General features: G+C 36.0%; 1 protein-coding gene across 3 annotated transcripts in view; it reads right to left on the bottom strand.

The window, feature by feature from the left end:
* Ide (insulin degrading enzyme) overlaps positions 1-19686 on the bottom strand; it is an 87848-nt gene that overhangs the window by 37544 nt on the left and 30618 nt on the right. For all 3 annotated transcript variants that reach the window (XM_019208671.2, XM_019208670.2, XM_010632098.3), the window contains exons 5-11: positions 15389-15511; positions 12920-13032; positions 12239-12401; positions 10592-10684; positions 9837-9928; positions 8677-8757; positions 6646-6749 (exon numbers count right to left, since the gene is read on the bottom strand). In XM_019208671.2, coding sequence (XP_019064216.1) covers positions 6646-6749; positions 8677-8757; positions 9837-9928; positions 10592-10684; positions 12239-12401; positions 12920-13032; positions 15389-15511 — 769 coding nt within the window. The remainder of the gene's footprint in view (positions 1-6645; positions 6750-8676; positions 8758-9836; positions 9929-10591; positions 10685-12238; positions 12402-12919; positions 13033-15388; positions 15512-19686) is intronic.

The following is a 19686-nucleotide window of genomic DNA, read 5'->3' on the forward strand; positions in this document are numbered from 1 at the left end:
AAAAAAAAAAAAAAAAAAAAAAAAAAAAAAAAAAAACCCAAAAATTGCTTTGACAATAGAGTTTTCTTAAAGACAGAGGTGGAGAGAACTAATGTGACCCTTAGAAAGAGGAGATAAAAAGACCTTTTCTTTTTCATAATGAAGCTTAAGTAGTGAGCAAAGGTAACAGCCGGTTATAATGAATGCTGACTGTTGACTTCAACTCCCATTTAAACACGTTCAGAAGGAAAGCAGCACTGGAGGAGCTGGACAGGACCCATATGGCAACAAAAGGTCTGCTGACTACAGACAGAAATTTAAAGGCAGTATGATTCCCAAAGAGTGACTTCTTGAGATTTTTTCAAATAGTCACTAAGAGAAAAGGAGGAGGATGGCCAAAGAATGAGAAGAGGCCTCATAGATAACTGTGATGAGTTCAAACACAATTAGTGGAAAGGGCACACACCTGGCAACCAGTCACTTGCTTCTGATGGACAGTGACTTATTTTCTATGAAGTTTTGCCAAAATTATGGTTAAGATATAAATCTCGGGCTTCGATTTCATTGCTTTTAAAATACAGATTCAAATTAGATAAACTTTATTCTTCTAGTAGTCGAATTCTAGAAAATCATTTCAAGTTAGATTTTAAAAACATTTGTGGTCCGGAGGATCAAACCTAGGGCCCTGCATGTGTTAGGCAGGGGCTCTACCACCGAGCCACCCCTTGAGTTAGGTGTTTAGAAAACACACACAAGCCAGCAAGGGGGTGCACACCTGTGACCCCAGTAGTCCTGGAGTCTATGGCAGGAGGAGGACTGCAAATCTGAACCTCGCCTAGGCAACTTCCTGAGACTCTGTCTCAAAATCGAACCATAAAGGGGGTGGTGACGTAGCTCAGTGTGAAGGCCGCGGTACAGGGTGGGGGTGGGTGCACAAAGAAGAAAAAAGGTAACAAAATCCAAACCAACACATCTAGTGATAAACTCAAACTTAGAAGAAGAGTGCCAGGAGGGCTTAGGTGCTGACGAAGCTGAGGTTCATGAAAATTTTGAAAAAATGTTTCCTAAAGTAAAGAACTAAGTGAGAAAGAATCAGGGAAGTGATTGGGAGTATAGGTCATGGACAGAGTGCTTGCCTAGTCGGTACGAGGCCTTGGGTGCAATCAGAAAGGGTGGGGGGAGAAAAAGGAAAATATATGTACCAACAAATTTCATTTTTTACAAAGTGTTGGTCTAGAGCAGTGGCAAACCTTTTAAAGCTTTCAATGATACAAGTAGTCTGCTGTGGCACGCATGCCATAGGTTTGCAGCCACTAACCTAGAGAAGAACTAGTTTAAATCATGACTGCTCAGTGGCTGAGGGGTGTAGCTCAGTGCCTGACACGCAAAAGGCTCTGGGTTTAATTCCCAGTGCCCACAAAATGAAGAATTTTCTTGTAAAAAAGCAAATCTTTATTCAATTATACACACACACACACAGATGCGCGCACGCGCGAACATATATTGTTGTTGTTATTTGAGACAGGGTCTTGCTATGTAGTTCAGGTTGGCCTTGAACTCACTATGTAGCCCAGGCTGCCCTCAAACTCAGGGTAATCCTCCTGCCTCAGACTCCTGAGCACAGGGATTACAAGTGTGCACCACCAGACTCAGCTCCAATGATATAATCTTAAACAGCATTACCTTGTGTTTGCATACCTTTCAATTTTGCTAAATTGTTCTGCATCACACAAATTACTGTCCCCATTTTGCAGATAGGCAACGTTTAAGCAAATTAAATGAGAACCAGTACTCATAACATTATAAAAAGTTAACTTCTCACAAGTCCTCCCTGCAGGACTGTAAGCTCAGGTGTCACATGTGTTATTCAATAAATATTGATTGAAAAAAAAACTGACCTATCAAAAATCTCATGAGCAGTAGGAGATAAAATTACAAAACTAGTCACGGGAAGGTGCCTTAAGGATTGTCCAACAATTTCTATTAGTGAGTATAAAACTCCACCTTCTTATGTTGGAAGTTTTGTTTTTAGAAAGTATATAATGAAATTCAACAGAATTCCTATTGATTCTTTTTCTTCAGAACACCTAACTACCTAAATGTAGAAAGTACAGAATTATATAGATATAGAACCATGTCACACTAATTGATTAAAAAACAAATCAGCTCATGGGCCAGGGATTTAGCTCAGTAGTTCTGCTGCCTGCCTTGCAAGTGCAAAGTCCCGAGTTCAATCCCTGATACCAAAAAAAAAAAAAAAAAAAAAAAAAAAAAAAAACCAAAAAAAAAAAAAAAAAGAAAAAGAAAAAGAAAAAACCACAAAAATATAGACTTACAAAAACAAATCAGCTCAGTAGGCTGAACTGCATTATCTTACTGAGGAAATCTCTATGTCAGAATTCTTAAAGAATTAAACATCAATAAAGGACTCTATGTTTGAGTTTTTACTACTATTTATAGACAGTGGCCAATGGCTTGGCCAAATGGTCAGAGAGAAAGGCAATGGAAACCTAGACTATTAAAGGTGTATCAAACAGGTTACAGCCCTGTGGAAACTTGAGGGGTGTATTAAAGTAGGACATGTTGATGTACATCACAAGAATTCCTTTGAAGTTCCTTTCAGGTTTGGAAGGTGACCGGAACTGACAAGCAAATATTCCTGTATGCCAGCTTAGGATGGCCACCAGGGTCCACAAAGTGAATGAACATGGGGACACTGCAGCAATGCAGAGATGGCTGGATCTGGATATCTTCCTCTTGCACCTTCTGAGGCACATAACGCCAAAAAGAACTATTCCATCAGCAGATCAAGACTGCTAATGGCTGCGTGGCAGACTCCCTCATGGGAAGGCCCCAACACGGCTGGCAGGTGAGACTGATGTTGATAGACCTGAGGGGCTACAAATGGGTCTGAAGAGAATAAACACCGATTCTAGACTGTGCTCTGATTACCCAGTAGGACATACAAGTGCTCAGTGCTGGAGAAAAACCAGAACAAGAGATAGTGCATGAATTTGGATGGCTGAAGATCATTTGTTCAGACCAAGACAAATACACTGTACAGACCACAGTCTCACAAAGACAGAGATATATCCTTCTCAGAGCAAAAGACAGAAAGGTAGGATAGGCAACTGAAAGACTGGTTGCCTAAAATGAGGGGAGATGTGAGCCTGCAGGGCTTGCTTATGTCCTTCATGAGTGTGTGCTCACTTAGCATCACTAGGACTAAAGAAGCGTCCTCATTGCTAGATATCCCTCCGTGTGTCTAATAGATCTGGCGAAGAGGGAAGGTGAAAGATTCTGGTACGACCACGCGATTCTTCCTAAGAATATACTGGGTATAACAACTTTCTCCCCTTCGCATTACCTCAATTTTCCCATCCCCACACCCGATACATTGGTCAAAGGATCAGGGTTACAACTTCAAGTGCTGGAGGAAGGGATGAGTCCTAAGCAAGAAACAGTTACTATACCGTTAAGTGAAATCTTTATGTCAGAATTTCTAAAGGTACAATGGAATAAATTTGTGCCTTCACCCTATTCAGTAAAGTTAGGGCTAGCAGTCAATACTATCATACTGCCTACTGGTCAGAATAGCCCACTGGTTCCATATCTATGTAATTCTATATTTTTTACACTTCAAAAGAAGCTCAGAACAAGAGACAACCTTGCATCTAAGCTCTATTATGCCAGGTGCTTGAAAGGGTGAAGATACATGTCTGCTAAGACCATTCTTGCTTTTAGAACCCATCAAGACTGAATGGGACCCTAAAAATCTGGGTGGCCTCATCCAGAGGGACATGGCCACACCATGTGATGATAAATGAATTTATTATTAATGACTGGGTGAAATTCTAGCACAGGGCAATATGTTTAGACTTCTGTATCTGTTTGATGTAAAAGATATGTGTATAAAAACCTGGGAGGGATAAAAAAACTTTGTTATCTCAATTTGATTTTGTTGCTGCCTTTGTCAAAAAGTCAACTGATAGCCGGGTGTGGTGGCACATGCCTGTAATCCCAGCACTCTGGAGGCTGAGGCAATAAGATCACCATAAGTTCAAGGCCAGCCTGGGCTATATATTAAATTCAAAGCCAACCTGAACTACATAGCAACACTCTGTCTCAATACAAACAAATGAACAGACAAACAAAAAACCCAAAAAAAGTCAGCTGATAAATTGATTGGTGGATAAGGCAAACGTGATAAATACATACAATGGAACATTAATCAGCCTTAAAAGGGAAAGGAATCCTATCACAAGATATATTATAGACAAATATTGAGGACATTAAGTAAAAATAAACTAGGCACAAAAAAAGGCAAATAGTGGATTAATTCCACTTACATAAATTATATTAGGTAGCTTTAATCATAAAAACAGAAAGTATAATGGTGGCTACAAGTAGGAGGGGGGAAAGGGGAGGTCATTATTAATAGACACAGACTTTCAGTTTTGCAAGATGAAAAAAAATCTGGAAATCTGTTTTACAACAGCGTGAATACACTTAACACCACTGAATTATATACCTGAAAACAGTTAAGAAGATAAATTTTATGCTATATGTTTTTTCCTAGAATTTAAACAAATCAATTGACCATACATGTGTGGAACTATTTCTGCACTCTATTCAATTTCAACAACTTCTTTGTCTATCCTTCTGCTGCTACTACACTGCCTTAATTACTATCACTTTATAATGAGTCCTCAAATCCAATAGTTTATATTCTCCAACTCCCCCCCACCACTCCCCCCCCCCGCCGAATATCTAAGTCCTTTACATATGCATATAAATTTTGGAATCAGCTTATCAATTTCTTAAAAAACAAAGCAAAGCAAAACAAAAGACCTACCAAGATTTTGGTTGTGGCTACACACAGTTCATGAATCAGACTTGAAAAAACTGACACTAATAATTTCAAGTCCAATAATTTCCTTTTTGTTTGTTTGTGCTTTTGTGACACGGTCTCACTATGCAGTTCAGGCTAGCCTTGAATTCACTATGTAGCTCAGGCTGGCCTTGAACTTGTGGCAATCCTCCTGTCTCAGCCTCCTGAGTACTGGGATTATAGGAGTGTGCCACCACACCTTGAACTCACAATGTAATCCAGGTTGGCCTTGAACCATGGTGATCCTCTTGCTTCAGCCTCTATTGGGATCACAGGTATGTGCCACTACGCTCAGCTAATTTTCCATTATTTGTTGCTATATACTAAAATGAAATTGATGTTGGTATACTGACCTCATATGCTCTGACTGCTGAATTCACTTATTAGTTATTGATTTTGTGAAGTTGGGGTGGCTTCTTTAGGATTTTCTACATATATAACCAAGTGATCTATGCATGTATGTATCACTTTAAACCATTTAAATTATACAGATTATATAGCCCGTCTCTACCAAGGGTACTTTAGATATGCACTTGATTTATTCAAGTTTTTAAACTTCAGCTTTCTCTGTTGTTCACTGACCAGAACAGGAAAGAGCTCTTGATCACTCAAATTCCTTAGTGTTTAAATTATCTAGAGGTGAAAAAGAGCACTGACATAACAGAATAAGCTCATCGACCTTTAGCTACTGGTAACTTCTACTAGTTCTGTAGAATAATCAAGTCTTGAGTAATTAAGGATTAGGCAACACAACTACGTATAGATTTAAAATACTGTCAGTGAGACTGAATGGGAGATGTACTGTAACCTGTTGTGACAGGCACATGAAACCAGAAATTTAACTTCTACACAATGTCAGCAGTTATTATCATTGGGGAAAATTTTCTACATTTTGATCTGTAATGTAATGTTAAACTTCAAAACCAAGGCATTTTATTACACCTTAAAAATTTCAAAAGTTTGATAATCATCTGTACTCACTCAAACATTCTATCATTATATAAAACAGCCAAAGCCTACTTTCAGGTAGAAGTAAGTGTAACTGCTACCCTGGATTAGAGGATACCAGTTGGGGCCCACTGCTGCAGCACACCTTGTTTGGTGGGAGAGGGAAAAACTCCTATCCACTTGGTACCAGAAGTACATTACTGAGTGAGAATATAGGAGAAACTGAGATTGAATTTGGTTTGGTTTTTCTCTAAGTCATTTCTGTCACTTGACTTTAGAAAATACATGTAAAATTTAATTTTAAGGCAGAAATAAATGGTGGCTACAAGCTCTTTGAGGAAGACTTCCTTGTAGCAAAAATATTTCTGCCACTATCAGAGCTTGAGTTTTTGATTTCTTAGCCACTGGTTAGTCAGGATTCCTTACTTCCACTTAAAAAAAAAAAAGAGCGAGGGTACTTTCACTTACTTATAAAAGCCAGATAGGTGAAGTGATACTTGGGTCACTTGAATAAAGATTAATCCAGGTTAAAACAATTTATTATATTTCATTCATGACAATGAATGATTTTTTTTTAATGTCTTCATCTTTAAGAGTAATTCTCTCAAAATAATCTTGGCTAGTGGGAAGATAAGTAAAGAGGGATGGGTACAGGTAAAAAGACTAGCCATGTAATGAATGTCAAAGCCTGGTGTTGGTTTATTACGTTATTCTCTACTTTGGGAACCATGCTTGGGGAAGAGTTTCAAAGCATTTTATTCACAATGTCTAATGTTCTAAGCATTACTGAAAATCTAGCATGTAACATCAAAATCTAGGTGACTCACCGGACATTTTCTGGTCTGAGCTTATCAAGAACCATCTCTATTAAGTCAGGTCTAAATTCTTCCAGTAAATATTCAGCTGTGAGTACTTCTTCTAGGGGATAATACTTTGAAAAAGGAAAACATAAATAAATAAAATTTGTAAGGTTACCATAGCGCATAGTTTAGTTTACTAAAGTAAACAGATCTCTAACATATTAAATCCATTACTTTATACCCCCTCATCCTTCTATGAAATTTTGCTCCATTTGAAAAATTTCTATAGTCCTGAATCTTCTTCCTTCTCCCCCACTGTCTCTCTCTGTCTTTCTTTCTTTTTCCATGCTGGGGATTACATCAAGGGATTTCCATATGCCAGGCAAATGCTTTATCACTGAGTTACATCTGAAGCCCTATCACATCTTCAACTACTTTAATATTGTGTGATGATTCTGCCAGAAATACTGTTAATCTACAAGTATATTTTTATTACAGAAAGCAAAATCATATTTCTTTGGAGGAAAATGTCAGTTAATGTTTCTGGTTAAAAATTAAGTACGGGAAAAACATTTTTAAATTGAGTATGGGGAGAGGGAAGAAAATAGAAACAATTTAAGATATGTTATATACATGTACCAACTCCCCACAATGAATGCAATTATTACATATGTACTTCAAACATATACTAATACAAAAGAAAAGTAAATTTAAAGTGTAAAAAAATTAAATATTTTCAATGAAAAAATTTGATAGTGAAATGCTGACACTGAATTTTTTATAGAAGACATATGCATTTTTAGTGTTTTGTTTTGTTTTTTTTGTACCAGGAATCAAATTCAGGACATTTTGTTTGCCAGGTTCTTGTGCTTGCTAAGCCCAAGACATATGCATTTTTAAAAACAGAATTTGCTCTCAAGTTTCTGTGAATGAAATCACACAACCACTAAAAAAGTTATGGGAAGAAACAGATTACATTTTTATCTAATCTGCCAAAGTAATATAGAAGATGCTTTTTCGTAAAAACAACTTTCAATGTGCCTAGACAGATTGATTAATTAATTCAAAAAAACTAAATGAACACCTACCTTGAGCCAGCCACTGTTCTAGGAACTGTGGAAACAATGGTAAATGTTTCCAAGAAGCATTTATTATAATTGAGATGGAGAGAGACAATAAAGGAGCAAATACTGTAATTTAATGATAGGTAAAATTAAATAAACAAATAAGGGGAAGGGGCAGGAGCATTATTTTAAATTGAAAAGCCACAGAAATTCTTTGTCAGGAGATATCTGAGCGGACTTTCAAATGATGAGGAAAACCTAGCCATGCAAAGATCTGACAGAAGAATGCTTCATGTAGAGAAAAGAGCAAATGGCACTGAAAGGGAAGAATATACTTAATGCTTGAAAAGTAGACAGAAAGCCAGTCTAGATAAAATGAAATGGGAGCAGTAGACTGGAGAGTGGGATGCAGAACGTGGCCACAACAGTAGGCTGGAACTGATTTATTTTGTAGGCCAAGGAAAATTTTGGATTTTATATGACTGATGGCAAACCACTGAACAATTTCAAAGAGAAGAATGGAGCAATCTGATTTTAGTTTTGAAAAGACAACTAAAGGTGGGAAAATAAAGTTCAGTGGGGGACAAGATAGAAAACAGGGATACAGGTAAGAGACCATGATTGTAGTCTGGGAAAGAAATGACGGGAGATAGCGCAGACTAGGGTGGTAACAAAAGAAATGGAGAAAAGTAACTGATTTAAGCTTAGCTTTCACAAAGGTAGCATTTGACATATTGTAGAACTGAAAAATATTTTAAGGCAATAAGCAAAACGTCTATAATGAAAATACTACAGATGATAATTTTTAGGATGAAGAAAATTAAAATTTCACGCATCTCATCCTCATAGTTTGCCCAGTTGCTCTAGTCTAAATTTTATCATTTGTGTAGTGTTGAATTTTACCATTTCTGTAGTACTGAAAGTAAAGTGTATAATATGAAATATTCTATACACTAATAATGTATAAGAACCAGCAAAACAACCACAAACTTACATGCAGCATTCCTGCAATCTTAGATGTATAGCCCCGTGGCCTCTCTTTATCTTTAAACCTAAAAGCAACTGCATTCAAGTCCTAAAATTGAAAATTAATTCAATTAGACATGAGTTAACTATTATTTAGAAATGCTTTTTTTGTTGTTGTTGTTCTGGGGATCTAACTTAGGGCCTTGCACTTCTGAGGCAGATAGCAGCACCACTGAGCTAAATCTCTGGCCCTAAAAATACATTTTTAAAGTGATTTTATTCCATATTTAACTTCATCGCACTTTCTGAAAAGTGACTATCCTTGGTTTAGAAATGTACAAAACATGGCAAGAAAATTTCTTAATATTTATAAAATTCAACCCATCAATCTGGCTTATAATCAAAGTAAAGTAGGTAAATAACTTTGAATGAAAATAAGTAACAAATACAGAATATGATTCTACTGGCTGAATTCTTGAAACTATTAGTCAACAAATTAAATTTTAAAAATGGTGTAAAAGAACCCTGTAAGATCCAACAATTCCACAGATTACAATTTGGTGATCCATAAAAAGAACTGTAGCAAAATTAAATTACCACAATCTTTGAACTATTACCTATTTAAAGAGGATGATTTTCAACCTAAAATGCATTTCAGAATCTTGATAGGCCTCATTTTTAAAAAACCCTTTAAAAGTTTTTAAATTTTGCATGACAAATACCTTTTGTTTTATGAAAGAAAAAGAGAGGCTTTCCTTTACATACAATAATAAAGTCACTTTAAGAACACAAGCCTACATAAAACCACTCACTATTTCTTTGAGAGTTTACTACAGACTTTTATGACCAGATCTGAAAATGATAGATTTCATGAAGAAGTAAAAATATCAATTTAAGAAACTGTTGGTTTTCTTCTATGGGATAGAAAATCAATCCACTTTCTTTCATTTTTCCTCCTAAAAACAGGCAACACTATGCCTTCACCCTTACTTGTGCTCCAAGTAGTAAATCAGGACAATACAACTAAGCCTTAACTAATACTATAATGCTTTGCAAAATTTTATACTTTAATTAGGGAAAAAAAGAAAACTTTTGAAAGTTTAACTGGGCCTTAAATTTAAATTATTTTACATATCTGTTTTTGAAAAAGAGATTCCTTAAGAAAAATTCTAGTGGAACAAAAAATACCTTGCACTCTTGGAAAACCCATTCTTGAGGTCCTTCTGCACGCAACTTCTGAATGTATTGAAACATGTGCAAAATTATATCTTCAACATGTACTGGAAGAAAGGGGCACACTTAAGAAGCATTCAGTCTTCAAATCTTTCAAAGCAGGGAGCTCACTTCTAAGGTACAGTCAGATTAGTGGAAGATGGTCTCTTAGAACCTACTTGGGACTGGTTTTAGGTGTCCCACACATGGCCCTCTAAGCACAAGACATGTGACTGACAGGATATTGGAGCAATAAATGAGCAAATGAAAAGCTAAGTACACATTTTATAAGCACGGCATAAAATTAAGAGGGGGAGTCATCCATAAAACAATGGCCAAATTACACATGAAAAATACAATGGATAAACTGTACAAATTAAAGTGCTTATAATCTTTAATCCCACTACTCTGAGGCAGGAAGACTGCAAATTCAAGCCCAGTTTGGGCAATGTAGTAACTGGATGAAACCCTGTCTCATAATGAAAAAGTCAAAAAAAGGACTAGGAATGTAGCTCAGTGAGTTTGAGGCCAGCCAGGGCTACATAATGAGTTCAAGGCCAGCCTGAACTACACGGCGAGACCCTGTCATTGAAGTGAAGTGAAGTGAAGTAAAATAAAATAAAACGTACTTATAACTCTTCAAATGAAATAGGTCCACAATATAAAGAAACTTTGAAAAATTATAGGAAGTCAATTTTTGTTCAAAAGCAAAATGTTCATTCAATACTTACGTAATCCTTCCTCAGTTAAGTCCACATTAATGATAAAAAACATAAAACCTCTGGCTCCTTCTTTTTGTCCACCAACCAGGGTATTTACCCAGCCTGCAACATTCAAAGAAAATCAACGTGATTGCATGTGTGGTTTCTTTCAAGACAAGGAAGTTACAAATGTATACTACTGCCGGGCATGGTGGTACACATCTGTAATCCTAGTATTAGAGAGGCTGGAGGATCACTGGGAGTTTGAAGCCAGCCTAGGTTACCTAGTTAGTTCAAGGCCAGCCTGGACTACATAGTGAGACCTGGTCTCAAAAAAAAAAAAAAAAATTCATACTATCTTTTCCAGATTAGAAAGGAATTCTTGCAGGAGGGGAAAAAAAAATCAGTTCAGAAGAATAGTTTCAGACAAAGGATTTTATAGGATGGAAGCTTTCCTAAAGATTCCTCAAATCCATTCCCTATTGAGGGGAGATTATTACGCTTAAGTGGTTTTTTTTTTTTTTTTTTTTTTTTTTTGGTACTTGCCAGGCAGATGTGGTGCCACTGAGCTACATCCCCAGCCCTTATACTTAAGTGTTATGTTAAAGCAAAGAATATGAGATGGAAGGGTCCCTCGAAATCAATAGATCTTACTCCCTTCTGTTCTGAGGTATCAGAGAAGGCAAAAAAACAAAAACAAAAACGTGTACTGACATTTCACAGAGATAGTAAAGAATAACAAATGTGGCTTTTATATTTTTACCTCCTCATTTAAAACATGGCTGGGAATAGCTGTGAGGCAGAACATTTGCCTAGCATGTACAAGGCTCTATGTTTGATCCCCAGCAACATAAAACTGAAACAAAAACAGAAAAATTCTCACAATGATTTTTTTTTTTTTTTTTTGGTTTTTTTCAGACAGGGTCTCACTACGTAGTTGAGACTGACCTGGAACTCACTATGTAGCCCAGGCTGGTCTCGAACTCATAGTGATCCTACTGCCTCAACCTTCCAGTGCTGGGATTACAGGCATGCACCACCATACCCAGCCCACAATGATGTCTTTTGTTACATCTAAATTTCACTGCTCCACACTGAAGGCAGGGGGAAGGATACTTGCCTATAATCCTAGGACTCGGGAGGCTGAGGCAAGGACTGCTGTGAGTTTGAGGCCAGCCTGAACTACAAAGTGGGAGACCCTGTTTCCAAAAACCCAAATAAACAAACAATGAAGAATAATCAAAATAATTTTTAAAGAAGTCAGTCACAGTAGTGCACACCTATAATCCCAGCTGCTCACGAAGCAAGTAGAGTCCAAGTTTAAAGCCATCCTGGGCAATTTAGTAAGATCATGTCTCAAAACAAACTTTAAAAAAGGACTGGGGCTATTATGTATCACAAACACACACGAACTTAAAAAAAGAAAAAGGATTTGGATCATAGCTCAGTGGTAGAATGCCTGCCCTGGCCTACCATTCACAAGGCCCCAGGTTTTCTCTCTGTTAACACATACATACAAAAGCAGCACACTGTAACAATCACCTCTTCAGTTCACTAACCCAAAGCAATCTCGTCTAAAAATGTACCTTTACAGGAAAATATTCAGGAGAAAATGAGAGCCACAGTCAAAGATGTGGCAGAGTACAACAGTCAGAAAATGCGGCCCCAAAAACTTACCCTTTGATTTAAGTTCTGATAACAGACTTCCAGGACCTTCATGCCCAATCAGATGACCAAGATAATGACCAGGATTTGACTTGTAATACTTCTGAAGGTCAGGTATGGGAAATGTCACATAAAGATTCCTAATATCCTTAATGGGCACTACTTTATAAAGTTGCTGGGGAAAAAAAGTAATAATGAAAGAGTTACTAAGTAGAATTCCTACTGATTAAAATTATTCACAAATTATGAGGAATATGGATTTTCATGCAAGAATCCCAAATCGAGGGGCAAATCAATTGCCAGACACAAAGAATAGCTTTATAAATGAATCAGGCTGTCTCCTAGAGGAATTTCATTATAGTGGGTAAACTGTCCATGTTTGTTTCCCTAGTCACTGAATCTATATAGTTTTGGATGCTTGTCTTCTGGTGCTAGATAACAGCTTCCAATAATCTGCCAAGGCTATAGCGACCAAAACTATTTTTAGCATGAAGATCAGAACAGGGTGATATTATTTGATGATACATGTTCCCAATAAACATAAAACTGATTTGGTTATCCTGACTGATTTAATATCCAAATATTAAAAACCACATAAGTAATGACATCTCCCCAAAGTTTCATCTATTTCATAATAAAGTGAATATGTCACATCCATAAATTAAAAGAAAAACCACAAGTACACGCACTTACTTTAAGATGTTCTTCTTGAAATGGGTGCTCAGGAAATTCTGGCAATGGGACATCTTTATTCTCTACTTCAGAAAATAACTTTACTACCAGATTAGTTAAGTCATCTAAAGATTCTACAAGAAAACAGACAGTGAAAACTTAAGTAAGAACAGGTAGTATTTAAGACTTTATTGGGGGTCAACTTGATAAGGGTTGGATTGCAGTGATTAAGTTTTGTTGTGTCAATTTGGCTGGCTTGGGAGCCACCAAGGGAACTAGTAACATGCACTTTCAGTATGTCTCAGTGGGTCATGAAGGTGTAACCTTGGTTACTATTTAGTCCCTTCCCTCTGTCTCTCTGGGGAAAAAAAAAGACTATATCTCCTCAAAAGTCTCAAGGCTTTTAGAAGAAAAACACAGAGTTTAAGAGTTTTGACAAAGAAAAATCAGTTAAATTCTGGTGTTTATATAACTTGTAAAACTGCTAAGCATTACTGATTATACTTCATCCATATTTATTTCTATATACTACCAAAATTTAAATATGTAGATATTCATGGTATTAATATTGTTTCACAAATATTATCTTATAATAAACTTAAACATTAGGAACAATAATAGAGAACTAAGTTGTATTGGGAAAAATGACTTCTTTAATGCCTAACAGGCACATACTAAAATATGAGTAGAGATTAACATTCACCTTTTAGAAACAGTATGAGCGTATTGCTAAAAGTCAAGTGTCAGGGGGCTGGGGTGAAGAGGCACGTGCATTGCCACTAATCTAAATCCCCTGCATAAAATTGTTTTGTTTGGTACCGGGGATTGAACTCAGATCCTTGTGCTTGCGAGGCAGTTGACAGAACCACTGAGCTAAATCCCCGGTCCTAGAATTATTTTATAGCCTGTAGTTTTCACTTAATAGAGCTTCGAGATATTTTAGTATCAGCACATACAGATTGCCCCTTCATTAATGGCCACATAAAATTCCAATGTGTGGATATTTCATATTATCTACATATGATGCTTAGGTCATTTCCATTTTCTATCATCATAAACAGAGCTACGATGACAATGTCTATTTGTCTATATTTGGTTGGCAAACTTTTGCAAATAAAATCCTTCAGGGATTAGCTCAGTGTTCTGCCGTCTGCCTTGCAAGCAGAAGGTCCCAAGTTCAATCCCCAGTACCAAAAAAAAGAATATTAAAACAAAACAACACCACCAAAAAAGTCAAGTGTTAGAGTTTAACTGATTGGTTTTGTAGAAAAATAACATAAAACTGTGAAAAGAACCCTAGGTGTGAGGGAGTTGGGGGAATGGGGACTTTGTATCTAATCCCAGCTTCACTAATTATGACAATTAACTACTCAAACTGCCTAATGACTCCAGGTTCTATAAAACAAGAAACTTGGGTAAGACAATCACAAGTTTCTTCTAAGACCTAACATTTTATATTTCTATGTCATAATATGTCACAATCACTCAAAATATTTTTCACTTGTTAAAAAAGTATATGGCTATTTAAGTGAAGTTCTTTTAGGTTTTAACCTTCACATACTCCTTTTTTTTTTTTTTTTTTGGTTAAAGACAGAATCTTGCTGTGTAGCTCAGGCTGGCCTCAAACTCACAGTGATCCTCCTGCCCCAGCCTTCTAAGTACTGGGATTACACGTGTATGCCAGCACACCCAGCCTTATAAAGGATTTTATTTGCAAAAGTTTGACAACCAAATATAGACAAATAGACATGGGCATTTATTGGATAAGTAATAATGATAAATGTTTGCTGAAATCATGTTTCCCCCTAACCCCCCAGGGGATGATTTTGCTATAACCACTAATACAAAAAAGCAACCCAATCCAAAAATGGGTATTTCTTAAAGCAAAATAAAAATAAATTTAACAAGGAAAAACAATATATTGTGACTAGTTAATTTTTTGTTGTTTGCTTTTTGAGACAAGGTCTCATTGTGTAGTTGAGACTGACCTGGAACCTATCATGTAGCGCAGGCTGGTCTCAAACTCACAGCAAGCCTCCTGCCTCAGCCTCCCAAGTGCTGGGATTACAGGCATGCGCCAAAACGCCCGGCTGTGACTAGTTAATTTACATTTTTGAAATCAACCCTTTATTGCTTACAACAAAGTTTTAAACTTGTTATCATCATCTTTTTTATTTTATGGTTCTTTAAACTGTTACAAGTTCAAATGTTAATATTTCTTCAAGCTTCCTTCCCTTACTTTTATATGGTTACAACACCTACTAGTAATTTTTATGTTTTCAGATCTTCACCTAAAGTCCTCTCAATGTCTTTCTGGAATAACAATGTGTCAAAAATAAAATTCTCATCTATATATTCAACAAGTAGATCATTTTTAAAACACTGAACATATAAGCAGGTATATCTTATACCCTTTTTCCAATACTTTGAAAAATTTCAAAATGGAAAAAATCCAATCCCAATTCTACAAAAATTTTAAAGAATTCTTACCTCGACCTAAAACACAAATAGCCATTAAGTTGGATGAATAATAAGTAGAATGGAATTTCAGTAGCTCTTGTCTTACATCAATGCCTTCTTGGTTGGGTCGAGTCTCTAGAGTATATTTGTTACCTGGAAAAAAGAGCATGCATTTCTTAGAAAATGCAAAATTTGTGCACTTTGTAGCATTAATTATTACTGACACCACTATAAGATGAATATAAAAAACATTTCAAGCAAACATACACAATGGTCAAACGTGTTTCAACATAAGATACATAAACAGGATCATACAGTACAAATTAATACCTAATCTTTACACACACACACACACACACACGGTCTTGTTATGTCATTCAGGCTGCCCTTAAACTCATTATGTAGTCCAGGCTGGCCACAGACTCATGGCAATCCTCCTGCATCAGCCAGCTTTATTACTGTAATATCTTACAATGCATTTTCCCTAAGAAACTAAAAGTGCTTTATAAGAATTACAGTCCTTAAGATCCCTATAAGTATTATGAGCAGTTTTAAGATAAAATGGGATCCCCATGGCCTCTATTCACGCTTATCTTTAATTTCAATTTCCTGTGTGCCCTGTAATTAATAGAATACAGTTACTGAGGGATCTTTTTAGAACCTTCCAAATTACTTGTAGAAAGAATAAACTTACTATTTTGACCCAAGAATTACTTTTGTGATGTGAATTTTCATGAATGTGTTCTAGACTGGAAATATATGTGCTACCGAAATGAGCACTGATCTAGTCTGGTAAAAATAGGATGCAATGCTATTTTTATAGATCTCAAATGATATAGCACAGCTGGATACAAAATCAACCCTCAAAAATCAATAGCATTCCTATACACAAAAAACAAACTCACTGAGAGGAGAAATTAGGGAAACACCTTTCACAATAGCATTAAAAAAAAAAAAAAAGAAATACTTAGGAATCAATCTAACAAAGGAAGTTGAAGACCTTTAGATGGAAAGCTACAGTACTCTGAAAAAAAAAGATATCAGAAAATGGAAAGATATTCTGTTCTTGGGCAGGAAGAACCAATATAGTATAAATGGCCATACTTCCAAAATGATTAGATTTAATGCAATCCTGATCAAAATTCCAATAGCATACGTCACAGGACAAGACAAAACAACCCTAAAATTCATTTGGTACCAGAAGAGACAAAAACATAGCAAAAGTACTTTTGGGCAACATTAAGGCAAGGCCGGGGAGCATCACAATCCCTGACTTGAAATTATACTATGAAGCTACCGTGATTGAAAAAAAAAAAAAAAAAAACCTGCACAGTACTGGCAAAAAAAAAAAACTGATCAGAGAATCTATGGAACAGATTTAAAAGATGCAGAAATAATTCCAAACATATTCAGTAACTTTATCTTTGACAAACACCTTCACTGGAAGAAAGATAGCCTCTTTAATAAATGCTGCTGAAAAAACTGGCTTTCCACATGTTGAAGATTAAGTGTAGACCCATATTTCTCACCATGCACTACACTAAAATCAAAATGGATCAAAGATCTAAATATTAAAACAGATACACTTAATCTGCTGGAAGATAGAACAGGTAGAACTCTTGAAGACATAGGTGTAGCAAAGACTTTCTGAAAAAAACTTCGATCACACAGGAAATATTAAAAAGAATCAACAACTGGGATCTCATTTTACTAAAAAGCTTTTGCATGGCAGATGAAACCACCAGAGTGGGAAAAATGTTTTAGCCAGTTGTTCCTCAGACAAAAGACCATCTAGAATATATAAAGAACTAAAAAAAAAAAAACAGACCCCCCCAAATTTAAAGACTGAATACAAAAATGGGTGTCTGAAATGAATAGACATTTCTCAGATGAAGAAGTACAAATGGCTAATAAATATATCAAAAAAATATTCAACATCACTCACTGGTCATTCATGACATAAAAATTAAAAGAACACTGAGATCTCGTCTTACTGCAGAAAGAAAATCTATTATCAAGAAATCACCCAATAACAAATGCTGGGTGGGGCTGTGGGGAAAAGGATCTGGACCCCTTCTCCACTGTTGGTGGGAATGTGTACTGGTGCAGTAACTGTGAAAATCAGTGCTGAGATTCCTCAAAAAAACTAAAACTAGGGGCCAGGGATTCAGCTCAGTAGTGAAGCTGCCTGCCTTGCAAATGCAAGGTTCAATCCCTGGTACCAAAAAAAAAAAGCTAAAAGTAGAGGTTCCATTTAATCAGCTATTCCCTTTCTTTGTACCTGAAAAAATTAAAAACATCATACCACAGTGATATAATGCACAACCATGTTTATAGAGGTACAATTTGTATTACCTAAATCTTTGAAACAGCCCAAATGCCCATCAATGGATAAAGATGTGATTTTTAAAAATACAATGGACTACTTTTACCATAAAAAAGGATATAAGCTTGAGACATTTCTAGGTAAATGGATGCACCTCAAGACCATACTCTTAAAATAAATAAATTAAATATTACATTGTTTCTCTGGTGTGAGAAACCAGAAAGGTAAGTAAGGATCAAAATGGATAATGGGAAATAAGAAAATGTTTGAAGGGAATGAAAAACAGGGGAGGAATGAGAGAGAAAGGAAGGAAAGGAAAAAAAAAAGAATATAGACAGAAAAAACAGAACCAAGCTTTTGTAAAGAAGGTGGGTAAAGGGGTGGGGGGAGGAAGAATCAGAGAATATTTACATACAGACAGAAATTTCCCATGATAAATGTGATCATTATGTATACCTAAAGTGTACCAATAAAATTAATTTTTTTAAAAAATTTAAAATGGGGCTAGGGATTTAGCTGAGTGGTTCCACTGCTTGCCTTACAAGGACAAAGTCCTGAGCTTGATCCCCAGTACCAAAAACAATAAAACTAAAATGGGTCTAGCAAAATAAATTACTTACAAAAACATTTTTAAATAATAAAGCTTTTTAATATATGTGTGTATTTTTTTCATACAAAATTTAAAAGGGCAATTCTCCCTGGGTGAGCATATGCATGGATAAGTACACGATGCACATTATGACAGGGTACTTTAGTAAAAACCTCTTAAGTCCCATCACAAAGCACCTCTCTACCTTATTAATCCAGCTCCTGTTTTCAATAAATATACAAATTTCCTTAGACACATATCCACTCCCCACAGAAGACCGCAACAAAATCTATGGAAATCCTAAAGAATAATAAATGATTGAGTTGAAATATCAAATATTTTATATCCATGAACTTCCTGTTACACTCAAAAACAAGTTATTACTACTGAAAGATGCTAGGAAACCAACTCATTAGTTTGAAAACTGGTGAATGAATGGAATGAATTAAGTATTTGTCCCGTCTCTTACATAGTAACTGTACCAGTGACAAACCAAGCACAGTAGTAGAAAAGATTTTCTTTCCATAGCACTATTCAAGTTAATCAATAGAGAAGAAAGGAGAATTAAAGAATCAGAATTCGAGGTGATGTACCGAGAATCACTGTTTGCAACATTATAGAGACAGCAAACGTTGCATTCCAAATGGAAAAACAGCACCATCTATAAAGTTATCTTATCAAGAAGAAAAAGAACTCAAACATGAATCTGATCAAGCCTTTATATCCAACTGCCAATCTGTGAAAATACAGAAGGCACAGTTGGCCCAAAATGAATGAAGACCTAAATGTAAGGCCTGAACCCATAAAATTCCTAGTAAAGGACAGAGGAAAAGCTGCTCAACATTAGCCTTAGCAATGATATTTTGGACATTACACCAAAAGCTGAAGCTACAAACGCAAAATAAAGGAACAGGATTAAATCAAACTAAAAAAGTTGTGCACAGCAGAGGAAGCAATCAATAAAAATGAAAAAAAAAAAAACCTGAAACCACAGATCTAGGGGTTAATATCCAAAATTTATACAGAATTGTCAAAACTCAATGGCTGAAAAACAAATAACTGCTGGGAATGTAGCTCAACAGTGCTGCATCTGCCTGGCAAGTGCAAGGCCCTGAGTTTGATTTGCAATACCAAAAAAGGAAAACAAACAAGTGAACTAAAAAAAGGGTAAAGTTCCAACAGACACTTTTCCAAAGAAGACATAAAAATGGCTAACAGGTATATGAAAAGGTACTAACATCATCAATCACAAGGGAAAAACTATTAAAATAACCATGAGGTACCATCTTACACTTTTCAGAATGCCTATTATCAAGACGATGAGCCCGGGATTTAGCTCAGTGGTTCCGCCGCCTGCTTTGCAAGCGCAAGGACCTGAGTTCGATATCTGGTACCAAAAAAAAAAAAAAAAAA

Source organism: Fukomys damarensis, unplaced genomic scaffold (genome assembly GCF_012274545.1).
Source record: "Fukomys damarensis isolate Sample0158 unplaced genomic scaffold, DMR_v1.0_HiC HiC_scaffold_20, whole genome shotgun sequence".
NCBI lineage: Eukaryota > Metazoa > Chordata > Mammalia > Rodentia > Bathyergidae > Fukomys > Fukomys damarensis.